Genomic DNA, 15,225 nt, shown 5'->3' on the forward strand with positions numbered 1-15,225 from the left:
ACATCTAGGAGACACTGACTTTGTTTCTCCTGTATTTCTCCCTTTTTGTTATATCTTGCTGCCTTAATAGACCACGTGAGCACATCACTTTCACTGATCTTTTTTTTTCTTTGTAAATTTAAATTTCAATTGAATTATAAGGCCAGTTTACAGTGCATCTATGGGCAGATTTCTTTGAAATGCATGGTACTTTAAACTTGGTCTTAAGAGAGGTCCAGGAAAATGCCCACTAAGCCTCTGTGATTTTAATACCTTGCCAGGCCATGGCAAAGTGAGGTGCCTCTGACGTTTGGGCTGCCACAGCGTGTTTTTCAGTTACTCTGGTGACACCTGTGACCTGAGGGTTATTCTGTTCCCGTTACCAACTCGCGCAGGTTGGGAGGCGCCAATGAGAGCAGGGCTTGAAACTAGCGCTTGGCGTCTGATGGTTGCCTAGCGACGGTCGTCGACGCTAATCCTTGGCCCGACAGATCCACATCTGTTTTCTGGCTACCGAGAGGGCAGCCATGAACACCCAAAGGGGTTCCCTCGCCGTGAACACCCAAAGGGGTTCCCTTACCATAAGCATCCAAAGGGGTTCCCTCGCCATGAGCATCCAAAGGGGTTCCCTCGTCTCCCGGGATGTGGATAGCCCGGGGAAAGACATGCAGCTGCGGGTGAGCCCAGCTGAGGTGAAGTTCCTGGACACGATGGCCGGGAGGGTGTACCGCCTCCCGATTACTGTGCATAATCTTAGCCGCTGGAACCAGAAAATCCGATTTAAGGAGCCCATCAAGCCACAGGTGACACACTAAGGGGTGCTGGGAGCAGGACCTTGTGAGAGCGCCTCCTCCCACAGCGTCTCTCTTTGCCCTAGGGAGTAGTCATCTGGCTCCTGCGGGGATGGAGGGAGGATTGGGCTTCCTGGGAAACAGTGACAGGTTTCTGTGTGTGTGCTCTTCCCCCCCCCGCTTTGTTTTCTGTTTCGTTAAGGATTAGGAGATGAGGAGGGCAGGGTGGAGAAAAGCTGACTTAGAGCCTCCCCATTTCTTCAACCTGGGTTTAGAAACTTGTTAACAATCCCAAAATCTGTGCAGTTTGGTTTTATGATTTTGCTGTTGCCTTAAGAATTATGAGAACAAAATTCTCTATTAACTGTCCTTTGAATCATAAAGTGCCTGATAACTCCAGGAACTGTAGGATTAGTGGAAAGGTTCATTATTTCATATTTTAACAAACATTTGTTAAGCACCTACTCTATAACAGGCATTTGTTAAGCACCTACTCTATAACAGGCAATAGACATGAGGAATACAGAATGGACACAGCCCTGCCCTCATAGAACTTAGAAACTAATGAGGGGGTTTTAGTACAGATCTAACCATCAAGATAGTTATTGTTCTGAGAGGGTGTTTCTATCTTATAATTTAAAAGTGGGCAGAATTTCCTCTGTATCTCACTGTGTTATTTTACATCATGTATGTGAATGGATGATTATTAGTTCAGTATGATCACATTTTCTCAGGTAAATTTTTCATATAGGAAACGTGGTAAGAATTTTTGAAATATAAGCAATAAATAACTGAAAAGTTCAAGAGCTATTCCTAATGAAAAATAGTGTTGAATACAGCCTGACTTATATGTGCAGAAATAAAAAGATGTCCATAATTTTAGATTAAATTTACATATATTTCTTTGTATATATGTAGAAAAACCTATGTTAATGATTAGAAGAGCAATGAGAAAAAGGATTTCCATGTTCTAATTTTTGCTCTGTTAAAAAATCGATGTATTATTTACTTACACTAAAGTACACAGATCTCGAAAGTAAAGTTTGATGAATTTACAAAAAAATAAATATATATGTGTGTGTAGACAGATAGCTAGATATATAATCTCGATTAGCTACCACCTGGGTCAAATAATAGAATATTTTCACCACCCAGGATCACCAGTGCTTCTTCCTTACAGTACCTGGAGTAATCACCCTGTGGAACTGACCACTATTGTGATTTCTAACACCATAGATGAGTTTGGCCTATCCTTGGCTTTCATATCAATGGAATCAGGTTTTAATGGTTTTTATATTTAAATATTTTTATTAAATAGTATATCTCAAGAGACTACTGACTCCTCTTTAAATCAAAAAGTACTTGCTTACTCCAAATACTGTAAAATTAGGGAAAGGCTGTGTTATTTCACCACCTTAGCACATATTTATTGAACAATTAAATGTGTATCTGAAAATACTTTCTTTTGAAACTCAAGCTGGTGGTAATGTTTGGATGTGGACAAACACTATTTTATGGATGTTCTGGGGACACTTGTATGGATGTTTTCTGTGCAGTAACAAGAAAAATATTATAATTGGTTTCATTTCTAGGATATAATGGAAAACAATTCATTCCACAAGTCTTGACATTGACAAGAGAACATCCAGATATGCTTACTAGTTAGAAGCCAGTATCAGTGTGAATTTTCCTTTGTTGCAAGACTATGAAATGCACTCCTGATCCTTCATAAAGGGAATTAGATAAATATTGAAAAGTGCATCTTGTGGGGGTGGGGGATAAGAAAAAGTAAAAACAAGGTGCTGTGGAGAGGTCATTGTCATCATCACTATTATAATTACTCAGAAAATGATTCCTCTAACACAGCAGTGCTTGTTTTTCACCCAGACTCAAGAACCTGTATTGACCCTATGTATTTTTACACCTATATTGAGCACCTTCCTCGCTTCTTCTCCACTTTTAATATCCATTCTCTAAGACAAGACCAGGTACACTCCTTCCTAGCCCACAATAATCATGTCCTCTCATGGATTTTCATGACACTTATGTCTGTATCACTCATATGGTGATTAACTAGTCCCTGGCTTATATTTAATTTTCAAGAGGTTTGTGGTCTGCTTCTTTAAAGAGATTATATATTCAGGAGAGGGACTCTTTCTAGCTGAAGGGGAGGAAGTGCTTATGATTTAGAGTCAGATAGATATGTTTTTGAATCTTCACTTCCTGAGTGACTTCAGACATTAATTATACTTTACATATCCAGTTCCCTCATCTATATACTGAGAGCCTTACTATCAGCCTCACAGGACTGTAGAAGTGTATTTACATAAGATAATAGATGTAAAATGCTTGACACATTATAAATGCATAACAGATATTATTTCTCTTTTTTCTCCCTTTATATTTTTCCTGGCGTCAAGCACATGTCTTACTAGAACAAAAGTGTTTTTGTCCTCTTCGTTATATTCTTCTTTTATATTTCCTCCAAGTTATGAAGCTCAAATTCCCATGAATAAAGCATATACAATATACATATGAGGGCCGGGTACGACGGCTTATGCCTGTGATTCCCAGCACTTTGGGAGGCTGAGGCGGGTAGATCACGAGGTCAAGAGATTGAGACCATCCTGGCCAACATGGTGAAACCCCGTCTCTATTAAAAATATAAAATTAGCTGGGCATGGTGGTGCGCACCTCCTAGCTACTCAGGAGACTGAGGCAGGAAAATCGCTTGAACCTGGGAGGTGGAGGTTGCGGTGAGCCGAGATTGCACCACTGCACTCCAACCTGGTGACAGAGCGAGACTCCCTCTCAAAAAAAAAAGTATATATACACACACACACACATATATGTGTATATAAATATATATACACACACACATATATGTGTATATAAATATATACACACACATATATGTGTATATAATATATACTTATATGTGTGTATATATATGCTTATATATGTGTGTGTATATTTATGCACAAACACATATGTACGTGCATGTGGGTATATATTATGTATGTATATGATTGAACAACATTTTTATTAGGTTGTTCTTCCTTTTTTCTGCAGTCAAAATGCTCTACCACTGAGCTATACCCCCTCTTCTTCCTTTTTTCTGTATTTAGATTTTAAGCTTCTTAGAATAGAGGCCATATTAGTTCTATATGTATATTTTTAAACTAGCCTATTGGCATTTATATGTTTCTTAGCTACCTGCATTGTCAGATTCAAGTTGTGTACTCTTGAAAGCATATCTTAAAGATCTAGAATCAGATAGATATAAACATGAGCATTAAGTCTTTGCCTTTAGGTACATAAGACAAATATCACATGCTCTCACTTGTATGTGAAATATAAAAATTTAGACTCATAGAAGTAGAGAGTAGAATGGTGGTTACCAAAGACTGAGGGTTGAGGTGGGCAGAGAAAGCAAAAATGTTGGTCAAAGGGTACAAAATTTCAGTTAAACAGGAAGAATTAGTTCGGGTGATCTATTGCACAGCAAGGTGACTATAGTTAATAATAATGTATTGTATATCTCAAAATTGTTAAAAGAATGGATTTTAAATGTTCCCAGTACAAATAAATAAGTGATGTGATGGATATATTAATTAGCCTGATTTGCTCGTTCCACAATATATACCTGTATTAATACATCATATTGTACTCAACGAATATATACAATTATTTGTCAATTAAAAACAAAATTAAAAAGTCTTTGGCATTAGGGAAGGAATAGAGCCTGTATTTTGATAATGATATAACACTCCTAACTATAGTTGCTCACGTTATTTATTTATTTATTTTTTGAGATGGAGTCTTGCTCTGTCACCCAGGCTGGGGTGCAATGGTGCGATCTCGGCTCACTGCAATCTCCATCTTCCGGGTTCAAACAATTCCCCTGCCTCAGCCTCCCGAGTAGCTGGGACTACAGGTGGGCACCACCACGCCTGGATAATTTTTTGTATTTTAGTAGAGATGGGGTTTCACCATGTTGGCCAGGATGGTTTCGATCTCCCGAACTCATGATCCGCTGGCTTCCACCTCCCAAAGTGCTGGGATTACAGGCGTGAACCATTGTGCCCGGCCACGATATTTTTTTTTATAAGGAGTTAAGATGTATAATTTGATTCTCTTTCTCCCACTGAAGTTTAAACTGATGTTGACCAGTCTGGATAAAGAACTTGCGTCTGGCCTTCAGATGACAGCTATGGTGGAATATCATCCTGATAAAGATGAAGACACTTTTGACCGACTGCTTATTTCAATAGAAAATAAAACAACAGAAATTCCTCTAATTGGGTATGTAATCTTCATAGTTCATGCTGACGTTTTGAATACTCTTTAAATAAAAATGAGGGTCAAAGTAATATTCTGTATTTTTTCTGACATAGTTTCCTTACAGTTGAACTTAAAGGACACATTTTTAGAAAATTGTAATGTTTGTAAGAAATGAAACCTCATTCTCTGTTATTTTTATTAAAATAACATTCAACAATTGAATGTATTAATAATTGGATTTTTGCAAACTTGTATTCACATTTTAAGTTAATTTTAAAGTATTGTCAGGTTCACTTCACTAAATTTTAAATTAGGCAAATGTTTGGTGTCAAAAAAGTCAAAATACTGTTCTTCTGAGACTGGTTGAAAAATGTGGATGGATATGAGTATAAAAAAGAGCTAAGTGACTGACTTGGTTGTTACAAATTATTTATTTGACCAGGATGAATGATGATTCATTTGTTGTTTTTTAATATTAAAAAGTATATTTCTGTTCATTGTAAATTTATCTATCAAAATTAGTGTTAAAATTTACAGTGTTTCTTTATTTATATACATACACGTATGATCCTCCTTTTCCCCAGCAAAATGTGGTTTCCATAGGTGTTTTCTTTTGCCTCTATTTTCCCAACACCTACAGAATTAATTTGGAATATTTTCTGCTGATTACGTGGTATTAGATATATACCTTTTAAAAAATTCCCTTTTATTCAAGCTGGGTGCGGTGGCTCATGCCTGTAATCCTAGTACTTAGCACTTTGGGAGGCCAAGGTGGGTGGATCACTTGAGCTCAGGAGTTGGAGACCAGCCTGGGCAACATGGTGAAACCCCACCTCTACAGAAAATACAAAAAAAAAAAAAAATAACTGGGAGTGGTAGTGCATGCCTGTAGTCCCAGCTCCTTGTAGGGCTGAGGCAAGAGGATCACTTGAACCCAAGAGGTAGAGGCTACAGTGAGCCGAGATCACACCACTGCACTCCAGTCTGGGTGACAAAGTGAGACCCTGTCTCAAAAAAAACAAAACAAAACAAAACAAAAAAACAATTCCCTTTCTTTTTCATTTCTATGAGCTAAATTTAGATCCTCAATTATTTTGTTTCTTCGCGTTGTTGAGAAGTTCTGATTTAGCACATCATCCCATTTTGCATAGGAATCAAACAGTAGACACATGGTAGGAAAAAACAAGCTATTAACCCAGTATAAATATTTAATTTGTGTTTTGCAATTTAAGTAGAACCATTTTGGATGCATTCTGCACTTTGACATATCTATGAGTGGCACTCAGATTTGCTTGTTTGTGGTATGTATGAAGAGACAGGTTGAAGATGCTTCTGTCCTCGAAAACAGATTTTTTTCTTGTTTCCAGAGTTCTGTTTCTTGTTTCTGATGCCCTCTCTCATCAGAAGTCTATTTCTCACCACGGTTGCAATATAAGGAGAGCACTGCCCCTCTTTTGGTGTGATGGACAAGGTTGAAGGAAGGGGTGTGTGTGTGTGTGTATATGTGTGTGCATGTGTGTTATCAATTTCTATACATTTTTTATCACCTGTGTAGGTTCTTGTATCCACCACCACAGTCAAGACAGTGAACAGTTCCAATACCACAAGAAAATCCCTCCTGTTGCTTTATTACAACTGTATCTAGCCTCACACCTACAATCCCTAAACTGTGGATACTGCTAATCTGTTTTCTATGTCTAAAATGTTTGTCATCTCAAATATATTACATAAATTGAATCACATACTATGTAGCCTTCTGTTTTTTTCTTGCAGCAACATTTCTTGCAGGAGATTCAGCCAAGTTGTTGAATGTATCAATATTTTGTCCCTTTTTATTGCTGAATAGTATTCTACGGTATATATATATATATATTATATATATATATGTTTGTTTAACAATTGACCTGTTGAAGAACAAAGGGACAGATTCCAGTTTTTAGCTATCACAAATAAGCTGTTTTAATATTCTTGTACAAGTTTTGTGTGAGCATAAGTTTTTATTTTTTCTGGGATAAATGCTCATGAGTGTAATTGTAGGGTCACATGGTAATTAAGTATTTTGTTTAACAGAAAATCCCAAAATGCTTTTCAGAGCGCCTATACCATTTTACATTTCAAATAGTGATACATGAGTACTCCACTTGGACGATATATTTGCCAGTATTTTTTGCTTTCATCACTATTTAAAAATTTTAGCGATTCTGATAGATATTTAATGGAATCTCTCCATAGTTTTAATTTGCATTTCCCCCATGACTAATGATGTTGACAACATATTTTCAGGTGCTTCTTTGCCATCTGAGTACCCTCTCTAGTGAAATCTCTGTTAATGTGTTTTTCTCATTTTCTGATTACACTGCTCTTTATTATTGAATTTTGCAATTTCTTTGTATATTCTGGATACAAGCCTTTTGATGGTTATGTAGCTTGCGAATATGCTCTCCCAGTTTGAGGTTTGACTTTTCATCCTTTTAACAGGGTATTTTGTAGAACAAAAGCGTTTTTTTTTTTTTTTTATGTTCAATGATGTCCAATTTATCAATTTTCCTTAAATTAGTACTGCTTTTTAGTGTTAAGTCTAAGAACTCTTTGCCTAACCCTTGATCGTAATGGTTGAAGATTTTCTCCTATTTTTAACTTTTAAAGTTTTACATTTAAGTCTATGATATATTTTGAATTAATTTTTGTATAAAGTGTGGTTTACATTGAGGTTCTAATTATTGCCTATAGATGTTCAATTGCTCCGACCAAATTTGTTGAAAAAGCTATTTTCCTTCATTGAATTGTATGCCCTTGATAAAAATCACTTCAGCATAATCTGCATTGGTCTATTTCTGTGTTCTGCATTTTTCCATTCATCTGTGTATCCATACGTTTGCCAACATCATGCTACCTTGATTACCTTTGCTATATAGTAATTCTTAATATCATGTACAGTAATTCCTCACGTATTATTCTTTGTCACCATTAGTTTAGTTATCAAAATATCTCTACCTTTCCATGTAAGTTTTAGAATAATCTTTCTGAGCCTGAAAAAAAAATATTGCTGGGATTTTGAGAATAATTGAGCTTAGCTTATAGATCAATTTGAGGGAAATTGACATCTTTACTATGGTAAGTCTCCCCAAATATGAATGTGCTGTGTCTTTCCATTTATTTGGGTCTTCTTTGATTTCTTTTATCAGTATTTTGTAATTTTCAGCACAGAGATTCTCTACATATGTTGTTAAGTATATAACTATTTCATTTTCTTTGGAGTGATTGCAAATAATATTGTGTTTTTAATTTTGGTTACTGCATATTCCTTGTTGCTATATACAGAGAAGTGATTGATTTTTGTTTGTTGACATTGTATCCTCTAACCTTGCTGAACTCCCTTTTTAGGAGGTTTTTGTATGTTTTCTAGATTCTTTGCCATCTTATATGTAGATAATTGTGTCATCTGCAGACAGGGATAGTTCATTTGTGTGTTTTTTCCCATTCCAAAGTATATGCGTTTCACCTTTTTTTTCTTGCTTTATTTACATGGCTAGAACTTTCAGTATTATGTTGTGTAAGAGTGGTGAAACTGGGCTCACTGGTTCACCCTTGTAATCCCAGCACTTCGGGAGGCTGAGGCAGGCGGATCACCTGAGGCCAGGAGTTCGAGACCAGCCTGGCCAACATGGAGAAACCTTGTCTCTACTAGAAATACAAAAATTAGCTGGGTGTGGCGGTGCACACTTGTAATCTCCGCTACTTGGAAGGCTGAGGCACAAGAATCGCCTGAGCCTGGAAGGTGGAGGTTGCAGTGAGCTGAAATCATGCCAATGCACTTCAGCCTGGGTGTCAGAGTGTGGCTCATCTTGCATCATTCTTTTTATATATTCTGGAATTTGATTTGCTGCTGTTTTATTAGGGATTATTGTGTCCCAGTTTGTTAGTGATATTGGTTTATAGTTTGTTTGTTTGATTGATTGATTGGTTTGCTTTTCTTTATTGTCGTTGTATGGTTTTGCTATCAGGATAGTGCCAGCCTCATAAAATGAGTTTGGAAATGCTCCCTCTTCTGTATTCTAGAAGAACTTATTTAATATTGATAGCAATTATTTAAATGGTAGAATTCTCTAGTGGAACTGTCTGGCCTGGAGATTTTTCTTTCAGAATGTTTTAAATTATGAATTTAGTTTTTAAATTCTTATAGGGCTATTCATCCTGCCTATATTATTATGTTGGTGGAGTTACTGTAGTTTCTGATTTCCACGGAATTCTTCCAATTCCAAGTTGTCAAATTTATTATTTTAGAGTTGTTAGAATTTTTTTCTTATTATTTTTAAATAAATAATAAGCTGCTGCATCTGTAGTGATATCCTTTCTTTCATTTCTGATGTTGAACATGTGTGTATTTTGTCCTTTTTTAAAGTATTGCTAGTGGCTTATCAACTTTATTGACTTTTTTTTCCAAAGAATCAGCTTTCTATCATTGACTTTCCTATCATTTTATTTTAAATTCTGTTGGTTGCTGCTCTCTATTATTTCTTTTCTTCTGCTTGATTTGAATTAATATTGCTCTTGTTCTAGTTTTTGATATTGGAAATTAGACAATGAGTTTGAGACAATTTCTCATTTCTAATGTAAATATGTAACGTTATAAATGACCCTCAGCACTGCTTTAGCTGTGCCCTACAAATTTTTATATGTTATATTTTTATTTTGACTCAGTTTTATGTATTTAATTTTTTTTTAAACTTTCTCTTTGACTCCTGGATTATTTAAAAGTGTGTTAATTTCCACAGGTTTATTATGGACATATTTATGATCATTATTCCTTTCTGTTAGATTGATCCTTTTATTATATATAATATCCCTCTTTGTTCATGGTGATTTTCTTGCACTGAAGCCTCTATTAGATATTAATATAGCTTTTTGCACTTTTTTTCTAAGTAAAATTTGAATACTATGTTGTTTCCTATTTGTTTACTTTCACCCTACTATGGCCTTGAATTTAAACTGAGTTTCTTCTAAGCAGCAGCATATAGTTGGGCAATGGTTGCCTTCCCCATATTTTCAACCTCTGTCTTTTGATTGTTGTATCTAGACTATTTATATTGAAGTTAATTTGTATATGCTATAACTTGTCTGCTTGTTTATTATTTGTTTTCTCATTGTTCTCTTTGTTTCTCATACTTCTGTTTCTCATTTTTGCAATCCTGTAGGTTAATTGAAGGTTATTTTAGGATTGCGTCTTCATGTATTTATACTGTTTTGTTTTGCATCTCTTTGCATAATTATTGTAGTGGTTTCTCTGGGTATTTCAATATACATACGTGATATAATATTCTAGTGGCATAAACATTTTGTCACTTTAAGTGAAGCGTAGAAGCTTCATTTCCATCCGAGTCTTTTTTTCTTTCCCTACTTTTAAATATTACTATCTTGAATATCTAAGAGTGTTATGATTCTTGTTTTCATCATCAAATATAATTTATAAAACTTATGAGAAAAAATATAGCTGATTGTATGTTGCTAGTGTTTTGCTATTTCCATTGTTCCTCCCTCCCTCCTTCCTTTTTTTCCTTCTTTGCTTCCTCCCTCCCTCCCTTCCTTTCTTCTTTCCTTGCTTCCCTCCTTTCTCTTTTTTGAGGCAGGGTCTTCCTCTGTTGCCCAGGTTGGAGTTCAGTGGTGTCAACATGGGTCACTGCAACCTCAAGTTTCTGGGCTCTAATGTTCCTCCCACCTCAGCCCCCCAAGTTGCTTGGACTACAAACATGCACCAAACCTGGCTAATTTTTCCTTCCTTCCTTCCTTCCTTCCTTCCTTCCTTCCTTCCTTCCTTCCTTCCTTCCTTCTTTCCCCCCTCCCTTCCTCCCTTCCCTCCCTTTCCCTCCCCTTCCCTCCCCTCCCCTCCCCTCCCCTTCCCTTCCCTTCCCTTCCCTTCTTTCCTTTCCCTTTCCTTTCCTTTCCTTTCTGACGGAGTCTCCCTCTGTCGCCCAGGCTGGAGTGAGATGGCGTGATCTTGGCTCACTGCAACCTCCACCTCTTGGCTTCAAGCGATTCTCTTGCCTCAGCTTCCTGAGTAGCTGGGATTACAAGTGCATGCGACCATGCACTTTTAATTTTTGTAGAGGTGGGGTTTCACTATGTTGTGCAGGCTGGTCTCAAACTTCTTGGCTCAAGCAATCCTCCCACCTTGGCCTCCCAAAGTGCTGGGATTACAGGTGTGAGCCACTATGCCCAGCCTCCTCCATTTTTTTTTTTCCTGATACTCCAAGATTCTCTTTTATTATGTCCTGACTTTCTGAAGAACTTTATTATCTTTAATTTTTTTTTTTTTTGACGGAGTCTCACTCTGTCGTCAGTCTGGAGTGCAGGGGTGCGATGTCGGCTCACTGCAACCTCCGCCTCCCGGGTTCAAGTGATTCTCCTGCCTCAGCCTCCTGAGTAGCTGGGATTATAGGCACGCACCACCACACCCAGCTAATTTTTTTATTTTTAGTAGAGATAGGGTTTCACCAGGTTAGCCAGGATGGTCTTGGTCTCTTGACCTTGTGATCTGCCCACTTTGGCCCCCTAAAGTGCTGGGATTACAGGCGTGAGCTACCACACCTGGCCATATTTAATTTTTATGGGTACATAGTATATGTATATATTTAAGGTTTACATGAGATATTTTGATAACAGGCATGCAATGACTAATAATCACATCAAGGTAAATGAGGTATCCATCACCTCAAGCATTTATCCCTGTGTTACAAATAATCCAGTTACAGTCTTTTAGTTATTTTTAAATGTGCAATTAAATTATTTTTTACTATGGTCACCTTGTTGTGATAGTAAATACCAGGTCTTATTATTTATTCTTTCTAACTATATTTTTGCACGCATTAACCCTCCCCCTTCTTTCCTACCCCCAGCTACTCTTCCCAGCCTCTGGCAACCATCCTTCTACTCTTTATCTTCATGAGTTCAATTATTTTATTTTTTAGATCACACAAATAAGTGAGAAATAGAATGCTTGTCTTTCTGTGTCTGGCTTATATCACTTAACATAATGACCTCTAGTTACTATGTTGTTGTAAATGACTGGATCTCATTTTTTATGGCTAAATAGTACTTCATTGTGTATATGTAGCACATTTTCTTTATCCATTCATCTGTTGATGGACACTTGAGTTGCTTCCAATTCTTGGCTACTGTGAATAATGCTACAATAAACATGAGAGTGCAGATATCCCTTCAATACACTGATTTCCTTTCTTTGGGTATATACTGAGCAGTGAGATTGCTGGATCTTATGGTAGCTCTGTTTATAGTTTTTTGCGGAGCCTCCAAACTGTTCTCCTTTGCTTTGTGGTTGTACTAATTTACATTCCTACCAGCAGTGTATGAGGGTTACCTTTTCTCCACATCCTTGCTAGCATTTGTTATTTCCTAACCTTTGGATAAAAGCCATTGTAATTGGGGTGAGATGATATCTCACTGTAGTTCTGATTTGCATTTCCCTGATGATCAGCGATGTTGAGCACTTTTTCATGTGACTGTTTGCCATTTGTATATCTTCTTTCAAGAAATGTCTATTCAAATTTTTTGCCCATTTTAAAATTTAACTACCGATTTTTTCCTAGAGAGTTGTTTGAGGTCCTTATATATGCTGGTTATTAATCCTTTGTCAGATGTGTAGTTTGCAAATATTTTTCCCATACTGTGGGTTGTCTCTTCACTTTGTTGATTGTTTCCTTTGCTGTGCACAAACTTTTTTACTTGATGTGATCCTAGTTGCCAATTTTTGCTTTGGTTGCCTGTGCTTGTGGGGTGCTACTCAAGAAATCTTTGCTCAGTCTAATGTTCTGGAGAGTTTTCTGGGTGGGTCCAGGGGTACCATCCAGGAACAAGGGACTGGGGTAAAGTACCTTAGAAGTCTACCTATTGTACTGTGGCTGAGCTTGTACTCAAACCACATGACACTGTTCTTCCCAGTCTTTCCTTCCCTTTCCAGAGGCAGAGGGGCCTCACCCTATGGCTGCCACCACCACTGGCCTACAGGGTGTACTGCCAAGCTTACTACTGATGTTCTCTTAAGGTCAAAGGTCTCTTTAGTCAGCTTGTGGTAAATGTTGTTTAGCCTGGGACTCATCCTTCAGGGCAGTGAACTCCCTTATGGCCCAGGGCAGGTCCAGAAATGCCATCCAAGAGTTAAGGCCTGGAATCAGGATCCCCAAAGGCCTGCTTGGTGTTCTATACCTCTGTGGCCAAGCTGACACCTAAGATATTAGATAAAACACTTTTACTTTTCCCTCCACTTATGTCAGGTGGAAGGAGTCTTGCCCTGTAGCCACCACAGCTGGGAATGTGCTGAATCTCACCTGAAGCCAGCAAATTTCCAAGTGTCACCCAAGGCCCATGGCACGCTACTTAGGTATCACTGCTGCTTACTCAGGGCCCAAGGGCTCTTTAGTCAGCAGGTGATGAATCCTGCCAGGACTGGGTCCTTCCCTTCAAGGCAATAGCTTTCCTTCTGGCCCAGGGTGTGTCTAGAAATGTCATGTGTGAGCTAGGGCCTGGAAAGGTGACGTCACACCTCTGACGGGTGCTCTATCCTGCCGTGTCTGAGCTGGTATCCAAGACTCAAGACAAAGTCCTCTTTATTCTTGCCTCTTCTCTCCTCAAGTAGAAGGAAGGGGTCTCTTTTGGAGCCATGAGCTGTGCAGCCTAGGGTTGGGGAAGGGTTGGCACAAGTACTCCCCTAGCCACACCAGCTGGTGTCTTAGTAGGTTGTGTGTCTCCCCATGTCCACTGACTTTGACCCAGTTTAACACTAGAACTCGTCTAGAAGTTACAGTCCTTGTGGCCTAGACTGCCTTTCAAGCTTATCTAGGGTCCTAGAGCGTGTTAGCTCATGGTGGCAAGGCTTGCTAGAACTCAAGTCGTGACCACTGGGATAGGTGATTCCTCTCTGGCTAAGGCTGGTTTAAATGTTCCCCCCATGGGCAGGCATCAGCTTAGGTCCCCTGTTTTACTTTCTGCTGTGACAGGGCAGCACTGAGTTCAACGCAATGTCTCACAATTGCTGTGCTCTTCCTCCCTCAAATGCACAGATTCTCTCTCCTTGCCATGCTGCCACTGCGGGAGTTGGGGAGGGTTGACAAAGGAACAAAGGAAACTGTGTTTCCTACACTCTTGGATGCCTCTTTCGGTGATATGAAGTTAAAACCAGGTACTGTGAGTGATCACCTGATTTTTGGTTCTTACGAAGTTGCTTTTTTTTTTTTTTTTTCGTATAGATAGTGGTTAAATTGGTGTCCTTGTAGGAGGGATGATAGGTGGAGCCTTCTATTCTGCCTTCTTGCTCTGCCCACTTGAAGAATGTTTTTAGATGATCTTTAAGGGTGTGTTGGCTAGTGACAAGTTCTTTTAGTTTTTCTTTGTCTAATGTCTGTATTTCCCCTTCATTATCAAACATAGTTTTAACAGATATTGAGTTTTCAGTTGACAGTTTTCTTTTTCTTTCAGTACTTGAAAAATGTTGTGACACTTCCTTCTGGACTCCATGGCGTCAGATATGATACGTGCATTCATTTAATTTGGTGCTTCTCTATATGGAACACATTCTTTCTCTCTGGCTGATTTCATGATTTTTGTTTTTATCTTTTGTTTTCAAAAGTTTAATTATGATATGCCTTTACATGATTTTCTTTGAGTTTATCAGGTTTGGGTTCACTCAGCTTTTTGAATTTGTATGTCAGTGTCTGTTGCCAAGTTTTGGAAGTTTTAGCCATTATTAGCATTTAACTATTATTTCAGCCCCTTTCTCTTTCTTCTCTTGTTCAGAGACTTTAATGATGCAAATATTGGATCATTTATTATTGTCCCACAGGCCCCTGAGACTTTGCTCATATTTTTCTCTTTCTCTCTCAGTCTCTGTCAAGTCTGGGTGAATTCTATTAATCTAGCTTCCATTTCACTCATTTTATCTTCTGTTATCTCCATCCTGGTATTGTGTTCATCACTATGTTTTTATTTTGGTTATTGTAGTATTCAATTCTGTAATTTCCATTTGATTCTTTTTTATAACTTGTATTTATTTGCTGAGATTTTCTATTTATTCATTAGTTTCAAAAAAAACTTGAAATTGCTTGTTGCAGCATTTTTTTTTTTTTTTGTCAGTTGTTTTAAAATCCTTGCCAGATAATTT

The 15,225-nt window shown here is 37.8% G+C and overlaps 1 protein-coding gene across 1 annotated transcript in view; it reads left to right on the forward strand.

The window, feature by feature from the left end:
• Window positions 1-506: 506 nt before the first annotated feature.
• CFAP47 (cilia and flagella associated protein 47) overlaps window positions 507-15,225 on the forward strand; it is a 434,654-nt gene continuing 419,935 nt past the window's right edge. The window contains exons 1-2 of the mRNA XM_025371837.1: window positions 507-782; window positions 4,924-5,075. Coding sequence (XP_025227622.1) covers window positions 507-782; window positions 4,924-5,075 — 428 coding nt within the window. The remainder of the gene's footprint in view (window positions 783-4,923; window positions 5,076-15,225) is intronic.

This window comes from Theropithecus gelada, chromosome X (genome assembly GCF_003255815.1).
Source record: "Theropithecus gelada isolate Dixy chromosome X, Tgel_1.0, whole genome shotgun sequence".
Taxonomy (NCBI): domain Eukaryota; kingdom Metazoa; phylum Chordata; class Mammalia; order Primates; family Cercopithecidae; genus Theropithecus; species Theropithecus gelada.